Genomic DNA, 17,323 nt, shown 5'->3' with positions numbered 1-17,323 from the left:
TTACTCAGTACATTGCTCAGGCACCACAGACTCCTTAAGTCCTTCATGAAGTGGTCACCAGTGGCCGCTACATTTTGCTGTCCCCATTTATGATCGGAGCATCTAAGGTGGATTTGCGAAAGAAAATGTCTACTCGCCGGTGAGGTGAAAGTAACAAGTTGTTCAACATGCCAATATCATTTTCAACTGGCTTTCCCATAGAGCGCTGGGCATAAATGGATCCACTGGGAAAAGGGAAATATACTCCCCTTGCCCCTTCGTACCCCCCAAAAAGGTTCTGTGGTCCCCAGACCACCTAGAATTCATCGAGTTAAATAAATTAAGATCTCCATTTGTGTGGCTTTTCACTGTTTCCACCAACTTTATTTAGACATTTTATAAAAGTTCCAGCAAATGAGGAGGGAACATTACTTTTGCATGGAGCGCTCATTCATTCAGTGCTTAATGATGGACCACATGGCTCAAGTATGGTATTGCATAACAAGTGGTATCGGTCAAGGGACTCCTTGCCATTATGCAATTCAGCCCCTCAATATCTATACAATACAGGCAGGCCCAGAGTTACTATCTCCTCCATTCTAAACAAGCATTGCCAATGCCAATAGGTCTGGCTTTAAAGGAATGATGTATGGTAATGGAAGCATTATGAGTAAATAGCACAGGAATAGATATGTATTTGTATGGAAGCAAAGAACTGTAGAATAATATTGGTGTAGGTTAAAAGGTCAGGTGACCATTGCACTGTCGAGGAAGACCTAAAAATCCATGTATGTTAATGATGTCCCTCCTCACATCTGTGCTGCTGAAAGAGAAAAACAACATCATTTATTTAGTTATCTAAGAGTCTTTAGTAGCATTCCAATGTTGTGTGTGCCCCTGACAGTTCGTGCATAGGCAGCTGGATAAATACAATTATCGCAGCTGCATGGAGGGCACTTTTATGTGGAAGCACACAACTTCTGACAAATTCAAATGTGTACTCCTGGATTCCAACTTCTGGGCAGAGCCAAAGCCCCTCTCTAGTGATGCTCATATAATTGTCTGGCAACAGCTGGGCTTGCAAGCTAGTACATACAAATGTAAAGTTAGGGCTCTGAAGCCCACAGACCACATGTCCATCCATCCACTGACCTTAGTGTTATCTTCTCTTTTCAGCATGAGAGGGAGCAGATAATGACAACCAATGTCTGGTTGACTCAGGTGAGTTCAAATGTGCATCTATTGTCTCTCTTCTGCTACCACAGTTTCTCTTGTATCGTTCCCCTGTCACTGGTGAGATTATACTCCTTTCTTTTCAAGCACAGTTGTACTCTCCTCCATCCCACATTCAACATCAAGATCTTAAGGCCTGATGTGTCAAAGGTTTTTTTTTCATTCTGGGTCGATGGGAAAATGCACTTTTACATAAGGCCTTGGTTCCTACCCGCCCAATCCCAGTTTCTTCTCCCGCATCTCACTTTGCCTCCTCCGGTTCACTTTCTCCTCTTCCCTCCACAGTCCGTCTTTTACATCACAATTCCTATCTCTATCGCAGTTTCGTCTCTCACATCCCACTTCATCTCCTCCACTCCTAACTCTGGTTCAGCTCTCTCACCTTATTTTCTCTTATTCCACCCTGTTCCATTTTCTGTTGGAGGTCCATTTCTGTTCTCGAGCCTGATTTCTCTTTCTTCAACACAATTTTCCCTCTGGTAGACCCATTTCTTCTCTCCCTTCCTATGTTTTCCTATTTGACCCTAGTTTCTCCTCGCCCTTCACAATTCTGATTTTGCATCCATCCTTGTCATTCCCCGATTATCATTTCCATGTTTTTTTTACTGTTCTACTTCTGGTGCAGGAATGGGAAGACTATCGCTTGACCTGGAAACCAGAAGAGTTCGATCAGATGAAGAAAGTCAGACTTCCGTCCAAGCACATCTGGCTCCCCGACGTGGTGCTCTACAACAAGTAGGTGCTTTGAGGGGTGCCGGGGTTGATTCCTGGGCTGAGAAACTGTCACATGTTTAGAACCCTGTCTACAAGCTTCAGGGTAGTTAGACTTTATCTTGAAGACCGGGGTTACATTTGCAGGCTGCCCGATAGAAACCCCGATACCTCTCCTCTTGGACCTAAAATACTAATTTATAGCAAAACAAAAAGCGGAGTGGTTGTGCTTATAGGTTCAGGGCGCCAAGGGTTTAGAATCGCACTATATGATTAATAACTCCAAATTACTTTAACGGTGCTCAAAGGAATGGAGAACCACAAAACTCCATAAGCCGAGAGACAAGTCTCTCACAACACAAATTCTAAATTCCAAGCACTCGTATGTTCATAAACACGGTTTCCCTTTTTCAATAATACACATATATCATAAGCAAAGAAAGTATAGGTCAACAATTTCAATCTTCAAATCAAATTCTTGTCTTGTTTATTCGGATTTCTTCCAAACAGCAAACAACAGCCAACGCGTTTCGTCACTATAGGTAGTAGTCCCGCGACTTTCTCAAGGCTATAAATTCCAGTAAAGTGCTTTTCTGCGCGGTGATACTTCCAACCCACACGTGGGTTCTGGTGATGAAACAAAACACTATATGTGCGTTGATCCTCCTTTTAGTGCACACGAGCAATACGATGGCGACGGGAAACCTCTAAGCAGCGTCACTTAAGCTGAAATGAAAGAAAAGAATAATAAAGACATGTGAAAGAATAAAAGGAGGATCAACGCATATATAGCGTTTTGTTTCATCACCAGAACCCACGTGTGGGTTGGAAGTATCACCACGCAGAAAAGCACTTTAGTGGAATTTATAGCCTTGAGAAAGTCGCGGGACTACTACCTATAGTGACGAAACGCGTTGGCTGTTGTTTGCTGTTTGGAAGAAATCCGAATAAACAAGACAAGAATTTTATTTGAAGATTGAAATTGTTGACCTATACTTTCTTTGCCTCTGATATATGTGTGTTATTGAAAAAGGGAAACAGTGTTTATGAACATACATGTGCTTGGAATGTAAAAATACTAATTTAGACCATTCATATAAACACCTGGATACAAACTTAGACCTTTTCTCAACAGCTCATGTTCCATTTTAATATTTCCCTCTACATTATTTCAATAATCCATTAGGGATGTTATGGACTATGTTCACCAACTAAAACAAGAGTTTTGCTCCAACCTTGGACTTAGAAGGCTATACGCCTTTTGATCCTACTGGTAGAACTTCTGATGGTCAAGAGAGGAAGGAGTTAGAAGTCCAGTAGGTAAAGCAGAAGACAGGGTGGAGGGTCAGAAAGGAAGATGGGGAAGAAGTGACAGGATATTAAAGTAAAACCTTCCATGGACCTAACAAAACTTACTGGAGCAGGGAACCAGAGTAATTTACAACCAGAAGCCTGGTTTGCATGTCACTGGCCTACACTGTTAGATGACCCCTTTCACTTAGAGTCTCAGTAAGTTATTTCCCAAGAAGGACTCAAGTATGTCTTCTCCCTGTATGGGGAGTTTATACTCCTTTGAGCACATTGCAATTCAACATTAAAGTGCAAACACCATAGCCTTGGTCACAGTAGTTTTCTTCTGCCTCCCTGACAGGGATTCTACATGCCAAAATGAATTATTTTTCCAGGTTTGGTGAAGAATTATTGACAAAACCTGAACCTAGTGCATGCTGTGGGAGGAATTCAGATTTTGGATTTCAGGTAACAAACAACCAGCCCATTAACTTTGAAACTTGAAGTACAGACAGGACTTACACAAAGGAGTGGGACCTTTCTTTGAAAGCCGCACTGTGCTTGTGGCAGTCAGGAGTGGTGCACAGTTACTAATCTCATTGCTGACAGGGACAGACTTTTTTGATGCAATAGGGCCTTTGGCACGGAAAGTAAGTGACCGGCTAATATGTGCTTGCCATTTTATTTAAATGTAGTTCTGACACCTCTATTTGTATTTCTCCAGTGCCGATGGGATGTATGAAGTCTCCTTCTTCTCCAACGCAGTTATATCATATGATGGCAGCATCTTTTGGCTCCCGCCCGCTATCTACAAGAGTGCCTGCAAAATCGAGGTCAAGCATTTTCCCTTTGACCAACAAAACTGCACCATGAAATTCCGCTCATGGACTTATGACCGCACCGAGATTGACCTGGTGTTGAAGAGCGATGTCGCTAGTCTGGATGATTTCACTCCCAGTGGTGAGTGGGACATCATTGCCCTGCCCGGCAGGCGCAATGAGAACCCAGACGACTCAACCTACGTGGACATCACCTACGACTTCATCATCCGACGGAAGCCCCTCTTTTACACAATAAACCTCATTATTCCCTGCATCCTCATCACCTCACTAGCTATACTGGTCTTCTATCTGCCATCAGATTGTGGGGAAAAAATGACTCTCTGCATATCCGTCCTTCTAGCACTAACTGTCTTCCTTCTGCTGATCTCCAAGATCGTGCCGCCTACATCCCTAGATGTTCCACTGGTTGGTAAATACCTTATGTTCACCATGGTCCTTGTAACCTTCTCCATTGTCACCAGCGTATGTGTCCTTAATGTGCACCACCGCTCACCCACCACGCACACTATGCCGCCATGGGTCAAAGTGGTCTTCCTGGATAAGCTGCCAACTTTGCTGTTCATGAAGCAGCCAAGGCAGAACTGCGCCCGACAGCGGCTGCGTCAACGCCGGCACACCCAGGAAAGGGCGAGTGGCAGCTTCTTCGCCCGTGACGGCGCCAAGTCCTGCACCTGCTTCGTCAACCCAGCCACCATGAAGAAGTATGGCGGCAAGTTTGCAGATGTGCTGGAAAGTGTGAATGGCTTCCGGGAAAGAGAAGCTCGGCAAGGACGACAGTGCTTTTGTGGACTGGAGGAAGCAGTAGAAGGGGTCCGCTTCATCGCTGACCACATGAAGAGTGAAGACGACGACCAAAGTGTAAGTCGGAGAGAGGGGTTGAGGGTGGCAGATTAGCAGCTATTATATCAGCGCTGAGAGATGCGAAGGGTGAGGGAGAGAACCTTACCTAGAAAATCCAGAGAGCAAACGTAGCCTAGTGGCAAAAATTGCATTGTATAGAACCAAGAGATGTCATTTGCAATTACAGCTCCCCTATATGAACAGTGTGAGCCATTAAAAAAATCACTCAATCTCCTTATGCCTTAATTCTCTTTCATGTGAAATTTAGGAGTTTTGATACAGGCTAATTTACCAGTAATAAATCACATACATAAAAAGAGCGGCAGCTCCTCCACAATGGCGGAGGAGCGTCACCCCACTGGCTCAGCCAGCAGCCGAAAAATAAAACAATATCATTTTATTGTTTTGCTGCTGGGTGAGCCAGGGTGTGTGGGGCAGGATCATGGGAGGGGGGTTGAGTGATGTGCGCTACTAACTGTGCATGTCTGTTTGGCCAGCTGTCTTAGGCCGGCCAAACAGACGTGCAATTAAGTTTCTCCAACCTGGTTGTATTGTACAGCCGGGTTGGAGAAAAGCACAGACTCCCTGTCCTGAGTAGAGTGTCAAAGCAGCCCGCCCATACCACTCCCACCCTCCTCTCATGTATGCAGTCTGCTGCTGTCCCAGTGCCTGCTAGGACCGGGAAGCAGAGGAGCTCCGAAGCACGAGGCGGTAGAAGCAGCATGAGTAAAGTTTTCTTTTTTTATGTTATTTCTCCCCGCACCCCCTCCACCCCCCATCCTCCCACCACTGTCAATTCAATTCCATTCAATATAAAATCTATTCGGTTTTTCACAATTAACCCCTCTACTGCGCCCGCGATTTTGCGGAAGTGTGGCACTTCCGCAAAAAGGGCGGGGCCGCGTCGGCCATTGGCCGACGGCAGCACCAGCGAGGTAGCATTGCCGTCGGCCAATGGCCAACGGCAGCATGGAAGGGGTTAAAAACAATAGAAGTATACTAAAACACAGCCCTGCTGTACAGATTTAGTCATTAATACATCATATAAAAAAAACAGAGAACATATAATCGTTAGCAGCCCTAATACATAAAGATTGTACTTGCATTTCTTGTTTACAAATTTAAAATCAAGACATAAATATAAAAATAATCAATCAAAACTGGCCCTAGACTTGATTGCAGACTTTAAAAAAACGACAATAAAAGGGATAACATCTTCTCTCAATAGTTGCAGAAACAGGAGAGCTGCCAATATGCATCAGCTGCCACTGCATAAAAAGTGGACTTCCATGAAACCCATGAAAAAAGGAGCTGCTTGCTTTCCTTTCAGTTGGGACCATAGACTGCCATCTAGAGCAGGAATCCCGGTCCCTAAACTATGTCACTGCAAGGTTAACTTTTTTGTTGAATGACAGGAAGGAGATGAGGCTAGTGGTGGAGACTCTGGCCATGGTGTGAGACCAAGGGGCCTGATTTATATCTTGGCAGTATGTATACTCCGTCGCAGAACAACGGGCTGTGCTCCAGGACTTATATCGGGCCCAAAGTCTCTCGAAAACATCACAGTCTCTCTAGAAGTGTTATAGATTGAATTGAGTGCCCAAAAAGAGTTTTTGCTTTGAAAATGATCAGCACTTACATTAAAATAAATACGTTTTGGGGAGGATACAGAGTCTCAAATCTCTTTTTTTGGGGGGGGGGGTGATGGTGCTCTGGGACGGAGTGGCCTTTCAACAGGGCACAGCCGTATAACTCTTATTGGAGAAAGCTAGAGAGCTGGAATGACACTAATTGTTGTGTCGCTTTTATCAAAGAGCCAGAAACAGGCAGGTTAGTCAATAATAAAACAGTGGGGGGCATATTAACTAGCAATAGCGATATTTATCGCTAAGCAGGGTTAGCGGGAATAATTTTATCGCCGCGCTACGACGATTTTTATCGCTGAGATACCTTGCTATCATCAAGGTTTATCTCAGAAACGATAAAAATCATTCGAAATGCGTGAATATCGCTGGAAATACAGCGATATTCACACATTATCGTGACAATGCTCTTAGCCATGTTATCCACCTCCCATTGGATAACATGGCTAAGAACTGCTCTGGGCAGGTGTTCGCTTCTGGAGATATTCGCGCTTAGCGCGAATATTTCAAAAACTGCGCCTTTGTAGGTAATAGGAGATAGCGGTGTTAGCGACTGTTTTCAGTCGCTAACATCTTGGCATGCCCACTTTGCATGTCATTAGCGATAATTATCGCTGACATGCAAAGTGGGCCCCTAAATGCCCGCTATCGCCTACAAGCTGTCGCTAACTGGTGTTAGCGACAGCTTGGTAATAGGGCGATAAAATTATCGCCGCATTAGCGGGAAAAAGTCCCACTAAAGTGGCAATAATGGCCCTTGGAAATATGCCCCTGGGTTTTTAATAAAAGTCAGCTATAGCATAGTTATTGAAGAAACAACCTACAAGACATTTTAACTCTCTAACGATACGAGGCAGAAAGCTAGGAGGTGAAAGCTCGTCTTTCTGGGAGTAACAACCGCACTGCCCATAGTGCCTAGAATACAGAATAGAATCATATGTTAATTAATGACGACTGTAATACTAAGGCCTAGGCACACACCTATTAGCCACTACTCCCATGCCTACCACCTCTGGTGGGCCTACAATCTGATTTTTAAAGTTCTAAACCAAATCTCTTTGCAGCCTTGCTGCATGCAACTGAAAGGCTTGTGGTACCTGGCCAAGCCCATATGTCACGTCGCCGTGTAGCTTCAACGTCTTCAATGCCATAAAATGTAACCTCTCTTTACAACAAGCAGGCTGAAGAGGAAGAAGTTCTGGTGGGAGGATGTTAGAAACAGGAGCGAATCTAGGGGCATATTATCAAGAAGAGGTGATAAAATTATCGCCGCTTTATCGGCCGGAAACTGCAGCTAAAGCGGCGATAATGGGCTTGATAATAGGTCCTTGTGAATTCCCATAGCAGCCCAGGCTAACATTCACAAGGACCTATTATCAAGCCCATTATCGCCGATTTAGCGGCAGTTTCCTGCCGATAAAACAGCGATAATTTTATCGCCTGTTCTTGATAATATGCCCCCTAGATTTAGGAGATCTGAATTCATCAAAAAGTTACATTTCCCCTAATCCTCCCTGGCCTGACAAAGCATGAAGGCCTCTTTTATTGCCCTGCCAGCGGGTGTTTTTCTCTGTATCACCTTTCCTGGGCTTGGCATAAAGAGGATGTAGAAAGTTATGTTTGCTATAAAACCTAACATGCTTTATTCTGCAGAGAGGGGAATTAGGTTCTAGCCACAACAAAGTAAATCTGTGACCTTCACGAGAGTCTTACGCGTAAGGTCAATACTCCAATGGAGACCTGACAATGAGCCGAGGCACCTATTAACATTATGCAGACAACCAGAATACATAGTCTATTGGATGCCTGGATCCTTCACAGTCTGGTTTTAGACCTATGTACAGTACTGAATCTGCATTGAAAGTAACAGATTACATCAGACATTCTATTGACAGCAACCAGGCAGTTTTGTTGGTGTTGCTGGATTTATCAGCAGCTTTCGACACAGCATCCCATCGTACACTGATCCAAAGATTGGAGGAGACTGGGATCTGTGATCGAGCTCTACTATGGTTTTCGAGCTTTTTAGCTCAACGCGCGCAGATCGTTAGTGTCGGGCCTTACCGCTCGCGCACTTTTGAGCTTAATAAGGGAGTGCCACAGGGTTCTTGTCTTAGCCCCACATTGTTCAATGTTTATGTGGCAACCCTTGCGAAAATTATTACTCCGATCTCATATGCAGATGATACGCAGCTTGTCTTATCATTTGATAAGAGTATTATGACCACTTATCCCCGCTTCTCGCAAAGCATGAAAGCTATCTCATATTGGATGACGAAGCACTTTCCCCAGCTGAATGCTAGTAAGACGGGGATTATGCTATTTGGAAATGCCCAATTGCTCTGGTCTCCAGAGTGGTGGCCCCTTGAGTTGGGTACAGCTCCTGTTCCTAAGACAGTGGTTAAGAATCTGGGTGTCCGATTAGACCGGACTCTAACTATGAAAGATCAGGTAGTGTCCACCACTGGCACCTGTTTTCATATGATGAGCCTTTTGCGTGGAGTGTTTCATCTCCTCATACTCTCTATGCAAAAAAACTCTTGTTCGGGTACTGGTGACCAGTCGCCTGGACTACTACAATGGTCTCCTGGCAGTGGCAAACAATTACTAATTAAACAGACTCCAGGTGGTGCAGAACACTGCCGCCCCACTAGTCCAGAACATGCCAGCCAGATCGGCTTCTCTCCCCCTTTTGCGCCAACTGCACTGGCTCCCCGTACATAACAGAGTTAAGTTCAAGATCTCTTGTACAGTACATAAAGCTCTGAATGCTAGAGGACCCAGTTATTGAATAGAAAAACATATCCCTTACCAGCTGAGTAGATCTTTACGATCAGGAGAGAAATCCCTTCTTGCCATTCCCCATTTTCGGAAAACTCGTACTGGGGTAAAGTCTTTTCCTACCTAGCTCCCAACTACTGGAATCAATTACCTCCCGACCTCTGGATAACCCTTCAGGGGTGATTCAGGCACTTTATAAATTAATTAAATCAAATCAAACCATGTCCATAAGGTCTTGTGGCATAAGGACCTTCCGGCCCACTGTCTCCTACTGAATGAGGAAAATCAGTGTTCAAATCTGCTAAGAGGAATAGGAGCACAGTCATTATTGATTGTCATTAGAGAAGATGGGGAGTGGAGAAGATGGAGAGTCTAGAAGGTGGGGAGTGGCGTCATTGTTTACAGTCCCTAGGTATGATGGGCAGAGCAGTTTTTGTTTACATTAATTGAAGATGTGCATGCTTTCATTGTTTACAGTCAGTAGGTATCATGGGCATAGCAGTTATTGTTTACATTAATTGGACATGTTGTGGATGCTGTCATTGTTTACAGTCACTAGGCATGATGGGCAGAGCTGTCGTTTACATTAATTGGAGATGTTGTGGATGCAGTCATTGTTTACTGTCATTGTATACATTAATTGAAAATGCTGTGGATGCTGTCATTATTTACTGTCAGTAGACATGATGGGCAGAGCTTTCATTGTTTACATTAATTGGAGATGGGGAGTGCTTTCATTGTTTACAGTCACTAGGCATGATGGGCAGAGCTGTCATTGTTTACATTAATTGGAGATGGGGAGCGCTTTCATTGTTTACAATCACTAGGCATGATGGGCAGAGCTGTCAATGTTTACATTAATTGGAGATGGGGAGTGCTTTCATTGTTTACAGTCACTAGGCATGATGGGCAGAGCTGTCATTGTTTACATTGATTGGAAATGTGGATGCTATCAGTGTTTACAGTCACTAGGTATGATGGGCAGAGCTGTCATTGTTTACATTAATTGGAGATGGGGAGTGCTTTCATTGTTTACAGTCACTAGGCATGATGGGCAGAGCTGTCATTGTTTACATTAATTGGAGATGGGGAGTGCTTTCATTGTTTACAGTCACTAGGCATGATGGGCAGAGCTGTCATTGTTTACATTAATTGGAGATGGGGAGTGCTTTCATTGTTTACAGTCACTAGGCATGATGGGCAAAGCTGTCATTGTTTACATTAATTGGATTTGGGGAGTGCTTTCATTGTTTACAGTCACTAGGCATGATGGGCAGAGCTGTCATTGTTTACATTGATTGGAGATGTGGATGCTCTCAGTGTTTACAGTCACTAGGTATGATGGGCAGAGCTGTCATTGTTAACATTAATTGGAGATGTTGTGGATGCTGTCATTGTTTACATTAATCGAAGATGTTGTGGATGCTGTTGTTTACAGTCACTAGACATGATGGTCAGTCACTTGAGATTGTGTGGAGTGGTGTCACTGCTTACACTGGTTTGAGATTGCAGTCATTGTTTACAGTCACTAGGCAGAGCTGTCATTGTTTACATTAATTGGAGATGTTGTGAATTCAGTCATTGTTTACATTAATTGGAGATGTGGATGCAGTCATTGTTTACATTAATTGAAGATGTTGTGGATGCTGTTGTTTACAGTCACTAGACATGATGGTCAGTCACTTGAGATTGTGTGGGGTGGTGTCACTGCTTACACTGGTTAGCGATGTTGGAGATTGCAATCAATGTTTACAGTCACTCGCAATGATGGAAAGTGCTGTCATTGTGTTATTTGTGGTCACTAGAGATGATGTGTAGTGCGGTCATTGTTTACAATAATTAGTGAAGCTGGAGAGTGCTGTCGCTGTTTACAGTCACTAAGGAGGGCGAGGAGCTGTGAGTGTTTATGTTCGCTAAGGAAGACTGGATGCGCAGCAAGGTTTACACTTGCTGAGCGGCTAGGAAGGAAGAACAAAAGTTTACAGTCATGAAGGGATGAGGGGCGGCTGTCAATGTTTACAGTCGGTAAGGATGACAGAGGGCTGCCCATGCTCACAGCTGCTAAAGAGGAGGCATAGAAAAAGCCATTGTTTGAATGCTCTGAGCTAGTCCTCAACGGGAAAGAAAAAGAAGAAAAAACCAAAGAAAGAGCGAACATACCAAAGTGGCGAAAAGTGAGCCGCTAAAAAGAAAAGGCCAATAACAATAAATAGTTAAAAGTTTAAGCACAAAAGAATTTTGGTCCAAACCAAGGCTCACCTCCACTATGAAATATGGTCCACCACAAATTGATAAATAAAATGATCAAGGGAAAGTATATTAATATCAATCCTGAAGTGGGAGTTGCGTTTATTCAAATTCTCTAAAAGTGATGGTTGTTATGTGAGAGTTAAAAATATTTATACATTTTGGAAGTTAATAATATAGTTGATATTAGGTAGGTTTGCTTAAGCAGGCCTTCCTATAATCACAAAAGTTACTGGTCCGCTTACACATCTACGGAGCTCCTTGTGTCTTAGTGTTAGACTACCCAAGTTCTCCTTATATTAAGTGATTGTTCTTTTACTCATGAGATGTTGTAAATGCTGCTCCATTTACTAACTTTGTATGTTTGTCTACACAAAACCCCTTTGCAGGTAAGCGAGGACTGGAAGTACGTTGCCATGGTGATTGACCGCCTCTTCCTGTGGATTTTCATCTTTGTTTGCGTTTTTGGCACAGTCGGGATGTTTCTGCAGCCACTCTTCCAGAACTACACGGCTAATACTCTAATGCAACTCCATAATTCGGCACCAAGCGCCAAATAACTGGTACTTTGTTTGAAGGGTAGAGATGGGAACTTTATTTGAAATGCAAGTGAGAAGAGAAGGCCCCAGAGAAGATTTTGAGAAGACAGACTACTTCAAAGGACATGATGGGACATGATTAATGTCGGCCTTGTTTCGAAGGCCTATCATGCGCTGGGGGTCTATCTCTTTCATTTGGATAGGCATGAGGGGCTCGCATTGCCCACACAGGATGGGTTCTCTGGTCTGTTCGAAATATATCTCCAAGCATCTTGGAAGCTCTCTGCATGTGAAGTCTCAGGAGAGTTCATGAAAGTTCTTCTTCAGTAACCTTCTTACTGTTTCCAGCGAAGAAGACCATGCTTCAGAAGTGGTACAAGCCATGACCCTCCGATGAGCCTCCCTCCGGGAGTTCATGAAGTGGGTAGAAGATAGAAAGGGTGTTGTGAGGAAATGGACAACAGCACCTCAATATATTAGGAGGTGCCAAATCATTAACATACTCTCCCTTTCTGGCGGCACTCAGTTCAACGTGTGGTTCATGCGATTCTGGGCTTCTTGTGTCCCTCAACATGTGGGTCACCATCACCAGTGGCTTTCTAAAGTGCAACCTTCAAAACAGCATATAGTGGGGTCCCTAGAGTTGTCACCGAACACCTTCCTATATGTCAATCATTGAGATCTTGAGGTTCAAGCCAGTGACACAACATGTGGTTTGTTGAAACACCCGGGCTCAAGGTCCACAATCGTCCACGTGTGGTAGTCAAACCATAGCCTCCAAGTAGAGCCACCACTGACATGTGTTTGTGTTGAGAATCTTAAACTTTACGCTGTGTTCTTTTCAAAATAGGGTCAAGTGGGATCTTGGTCTTCAAGCCTAACCCCCTTAAATGTTTTATTCAGAATTATCGTTTTCGTCTTCCCTGAGACACATTTTATTATTTGGCCATTTTTTAAATCCAAGCTGAGCCTCTTTCATTGTGTGCTTTAAGAGGATGAAAGGGCTTCACACCGGATTATGTTTAAAATATGGTTTATTAAGATCCTCATGCTTAAGCTGAGTTTATTACCATGCGGGTAATTAGGACCCTGGTATTCGAACCAAGTAATTTGTACCCTGCTCTCGCGGTTCTCAGTGATCACTGGCTTTGTGTTTATCACCACTGGGTGAGCATTAGACCCCATGGAGTTCAGTGGGTTGCAGGGCTGTAGGAGTTGTTACACTGGAAAGGAGATGCTCAAAGTGTCTCCACACAGGGGGTATACAAAGTGTAGCTATTTAGCATCATGTTTGTCAGGATACTGTTTTGGGAATTGCGCACTTAACCCCTCCGCTGCGCCAAACGTTCCGCGCTGGTGCGGAACATTCTATTGCGCGGGCGGGGCCGGAACGTTCAGCGGACGTGCGCAGCACTACCGAGGTAGTGCACGCGACGTCCACTGAACGCGGCCGCACGGAAGGGGTTAAGCTAAGGAGCTGTTAATGTCTTTAATAGGGATATTAGTCTTAAAGCAGGAATATTTCTAAAGTGAGGATTATTGAAATCCTGATGATCAAAGCGACAAGTAACAACATGTGTGCTATATGGCTACTGGTCTTCAAAGCGGGATGTTATAAGGTGGTTTATTGGACTCTTGGTCTTAACATTAAACACTTTTCAATGTGTGCAAATTGGGATCCTTGTGTTCAAGAGAGGCATTTAATATTAATCCACTTTAACTTGTGAGTTATTGGGTCTTAACTTTAAACACTCTCTAATGTGTGCAATTCAGGATCCCTGGCTTGCAGATGGGTCTTTAACATTAGCCAATATTTGCCCCATTAACTTGTGATTTATTGGGATAATTCTCATCAAACTGGGACTTCTTTAATAAGCAGTATATTGGGATACTGAACTTCAAAAATAGTTCCTATCAACAAATAGTTTATGGGAATCTTCACCTTCAAGTTGAGACTTCTTTATGCGTGTTTTATTGCGATCTTAGTCTTCAAGGTTGATCCCCTCCTAATGGCTGGGTATTGGGAATCCGGCACTTCAAAATAGGAATCTAGGAATTCAGACTGAGGCTACTTCAACATCTGGATGGGTGGCATCTAGTCTTCAAGAGGGGCTTTAAATCAGTTTGTAATTCAATCAATCAGTAGATTTGTGAAGCGGAGCTTGTCGCCCGTGAGGGTATCCAGGTTCTGGCAGGTTCCAGTTGATTAGCGGAATAGCCAGGTCTTCAGGGACTTTCAGAACTCTGGAAGGGATGGGGAGCCCTTGGAAGGAAGATGTAGCTCATTCCATGTCTTTGCCGCCAGGTAGGAGAAGGAGTGACCTCCGCATCTGCTCTTGAAAGTGGCAAGGGCAGAATTGGCACTCAGTTCCTGAAGGTGGCTCCACCCACGAAGTTTATGAGATGTTTGAATTAGCCAGGAAGACCTATTTATTACTGAACAATGTCTCCACGGAATGCAGAGAGCCACCGGGGGATCAATGCGCATCATCATCAGGCTCTGGCTTTTTAATTGTCACCACTTCTTGGGCGGGGAGTGGTAAGACCCTTTATTTCATGTTGAGCATATTTCGCTCCTCAAATAGCGAGACATTAGACTGGTGACAGAGACAATTTGCCCTTGTGGCTCTCGACGATCTCTGGCTTTCTACTTTTCAATACTGGTTGAGCATTAAACCCCATGGAGCACAGTGGGTTGTAGTAAATGTCTACACATAGGAGACATGCTCAAAATGTATGTATTTAGGTCTAAAATAATATCCACTTCAGGTCTTGGCAAGGATCCTCTCTGTATCTCCTTCTGTTGCAGAAACTTTTTAATGCCATAAAAGCCTAGAATATTTGCTTGGAAAACCTTCCTTCAATCACAGCCTGGCAAAGGGTTTCATACATCTTTGAAGTCTTATAGACCTGATAATAGTCTACTCTTCTGTCTCAAGAGTCTGACAAGAAAAAAGAAAAAAGTCATTAGACAATCTTTCACCAGATTGATCTTGCCTCCTCTCAGTACCGGAAGTGACAAGAAAACTTTATTTTCACAGCACAAAGTAGAACAACTTGGAAACTGAGACGTATGCGCTGCCTCCAGCGAACACAGGGGGCACCACCCTGGCAAGCAATCTAGCTTCAGTTACTGAATTTCCTTTAGAAAGAAAGGTGGAAGGTAAGATCTCTGCAAAATTCCAATAGGATGCAAAGCAAAGAGTATGGTTAGGTTCTAAGAGCCACATTTAATCTATGAACACTATTCACAATCTTCAGGAAACTGATTGCAGCTTCCTTATATTTTAATCTTATGTAACTACGATGAGTAATTCAGGTCTTCACGTCATCAATTAGTTAAAAGTTGATGCCATGTGTTTTAACAGAAAAAGGCCAAAAATAAAAAGCAATAATCTAAACTTAAAAATGATGCAGCCTGTAAAGTGGTGGAAAGCGCGTGTGGGATCTGATTAGAATGCAGTTTAACAACTGTGTTCTCTAGTAAGGCACATGTAATGCCATATTTTATACAGGCACTAACCACTGGCAAATAGGATCTGTAAAAATCAGGAATCGACCAGTTGGGCTACGCACTACAATCCTGTAAGTAAATCTTAACTTCCTATTGGGCGTCCTTGAATCACCTTCTGTCACATGGCTTGGGCAGCAAGGCAATATTCTATAGGAAAGTGTATGCATCACAATTCAACAATATTCAAGTTAAAAGATATTAATAATGTTAAAAATTGTTTAGATGGGAAAAAAATATTCATTAGTTTCTCAAAAGAAAAATCAATTAAAATTGGACCTACGAGTCAAGGGCTATAAAGCTTCAAAGGTTGTCCCTGGAGGTAATGAAAGGGTCAGACAACCATTATCAAAAAAGTGAAAAAGAGTAACTGATAAAAAAACTGGGTATTCTTAAATCATTGTTCAACATTCCGACTGGTAGTTATAACTAGCTTGAACCAGCAGCTGAAGATGCAAATCCATGGTGAGTAAAAACGTGGGTCATTATGCCAAATTTTGGGTTGAATGAGGCACAGAAGAAATTGAGATGTTACATATTGGATCATAGTGTAGTAATGCTTGAGATGTTGAAACAGGCAGGTGAACTGAACTATATATGTAGCTTTTGAGGCACACCATAAGTGGATGAGGTCTGAATCCCCTGTGTCCTGAGTCCTGTAGATGGTTCAAGCTTAGCAAAAAAATTCAAGCATATTAGAACATTGTCTTGTCACAAATCTCCATATGTCACACGCACTGACCAATTTATCAGGAGTTTCTGGGTCCCGCGCACAAGGCACAGTCTGCAAGGCTCTCAAGCGAGAAGGAAAGAAGTGTTACAGGACAAGCAAAGACCTAAGGTTTGGTCCTGTGCAAAAAATCTCATCTGTTTGAAAATAAATGCTTGTATTCAACCCTGGGCGAACAAAAGGAAGCTTTCAGGTTATAACCCTAAGAATTGGTTGTTTGGCTAAGGTGTCTTCTATATTCCACTTTGGTTCTCAGGCAAGGTGTGCTAGAAGGGTGCAAAACTATATATTGGTTGTAAAATACCCCCAAAATTCCCATACCAGCCCACCCTACCTCAACTCAAAATGATGGATTTCCTTTCTTGAGAGTATGCTTTGAGGCATGAGAACTCCCAAAGGTCTCTGTGCACAAGTCCACTAAGGCTAAGGAAAGGCTACTTAGATCAGGTCTGTTTACAAGAGGATTTAAGAAGTCCATGGTAAGTCTCCAAGGAATCTTGTATGAACAGAGAAAGCAGGAGAAGCACCCAGCATTTAAAGTAAATGTGACACTTACAGAGCAATCAAATTTTTCTTTTGACAGGTTGATAACTAAAATTAATCGGTCCTGGTGGAGCCAAATGGCAACCCGAACCTTTAGAACTAGGCGTATTCGCAGACAGATGTGAATTTACTAAAACAACTATACTTTAAAAACTGAAATACAGCAATTCAAAATTATACCATCATTCTTGACTGTAAAAGTTAACATGTATCCAATTATAAAAGTGGACTTTATGTGCAACAATAAATTTGACAGGGGCCGAGTTCCAACCGCTGCCTCCGGCACGGAAAGAATAATCCTGCACACATATCACTAGTTTACAATTTTAAAAGAAATGTTTGCAGCTCAAATCTATGCAGAAACCAGCTGTAACCACACATAATCCTAATTAATTAACATGGTCCTGAGAGAAAAAAATCTGTCTCATATCACC

General features: G+C 43.1%; 1 protein-coding gene across 1 annotated transcript in view; it reads left to right on the top strand.

Moving 5' to 3' along the window:
• The window catches only part of CHRNB2 (cholinergic receptor nicotinic beta 2 subunit), a 93,264-nt gene extending 79,891 nt beyond the window's left edge, over positions 1-13,373 (top strand). The window contains exons 2-5 of the mRNA XM_078671192.1: positions 1,156-1,200; positions 1,838-1,947; positions 3,938-4,913; positions 11,956-13,373. Coding sequence (XP_078527318.1) covers positions 1,156-1,200; positions 1,838-1,947; positions 3,938-4,913; positions 11,956-12,126 — 1,302 coding nt within the window. The 3' untranslated portion in view covers positions 12,127-13,373. The remainder of the gene's footprint in view (positions 1-1,155; positions 1,201-1,837; positions 1,948-3,937; positions 4,914-11,955) is intronic.
• The last annotated feature ends 3,950 nt before the right edge of the window (positions 13,374-17,323 follow it).

Source organism: Lissotriton helveticus, chromosome 12, assembly GCF_964261635.1.
Source record: "Lissotriton helveticus chromosome 12, aLisHel1.1, whole genome shotgun sequence".
In the NCBI taxonomy this organism is placed as follows: Eukaryota; Metazoa; Chordata; class Amphibia; order Caudata; family Salamandridae; genus Lissotriton; species Lissotriton helveticus.
This window is presented reverse-complemented; position numbering and strand designations above follow the sequence as displayed.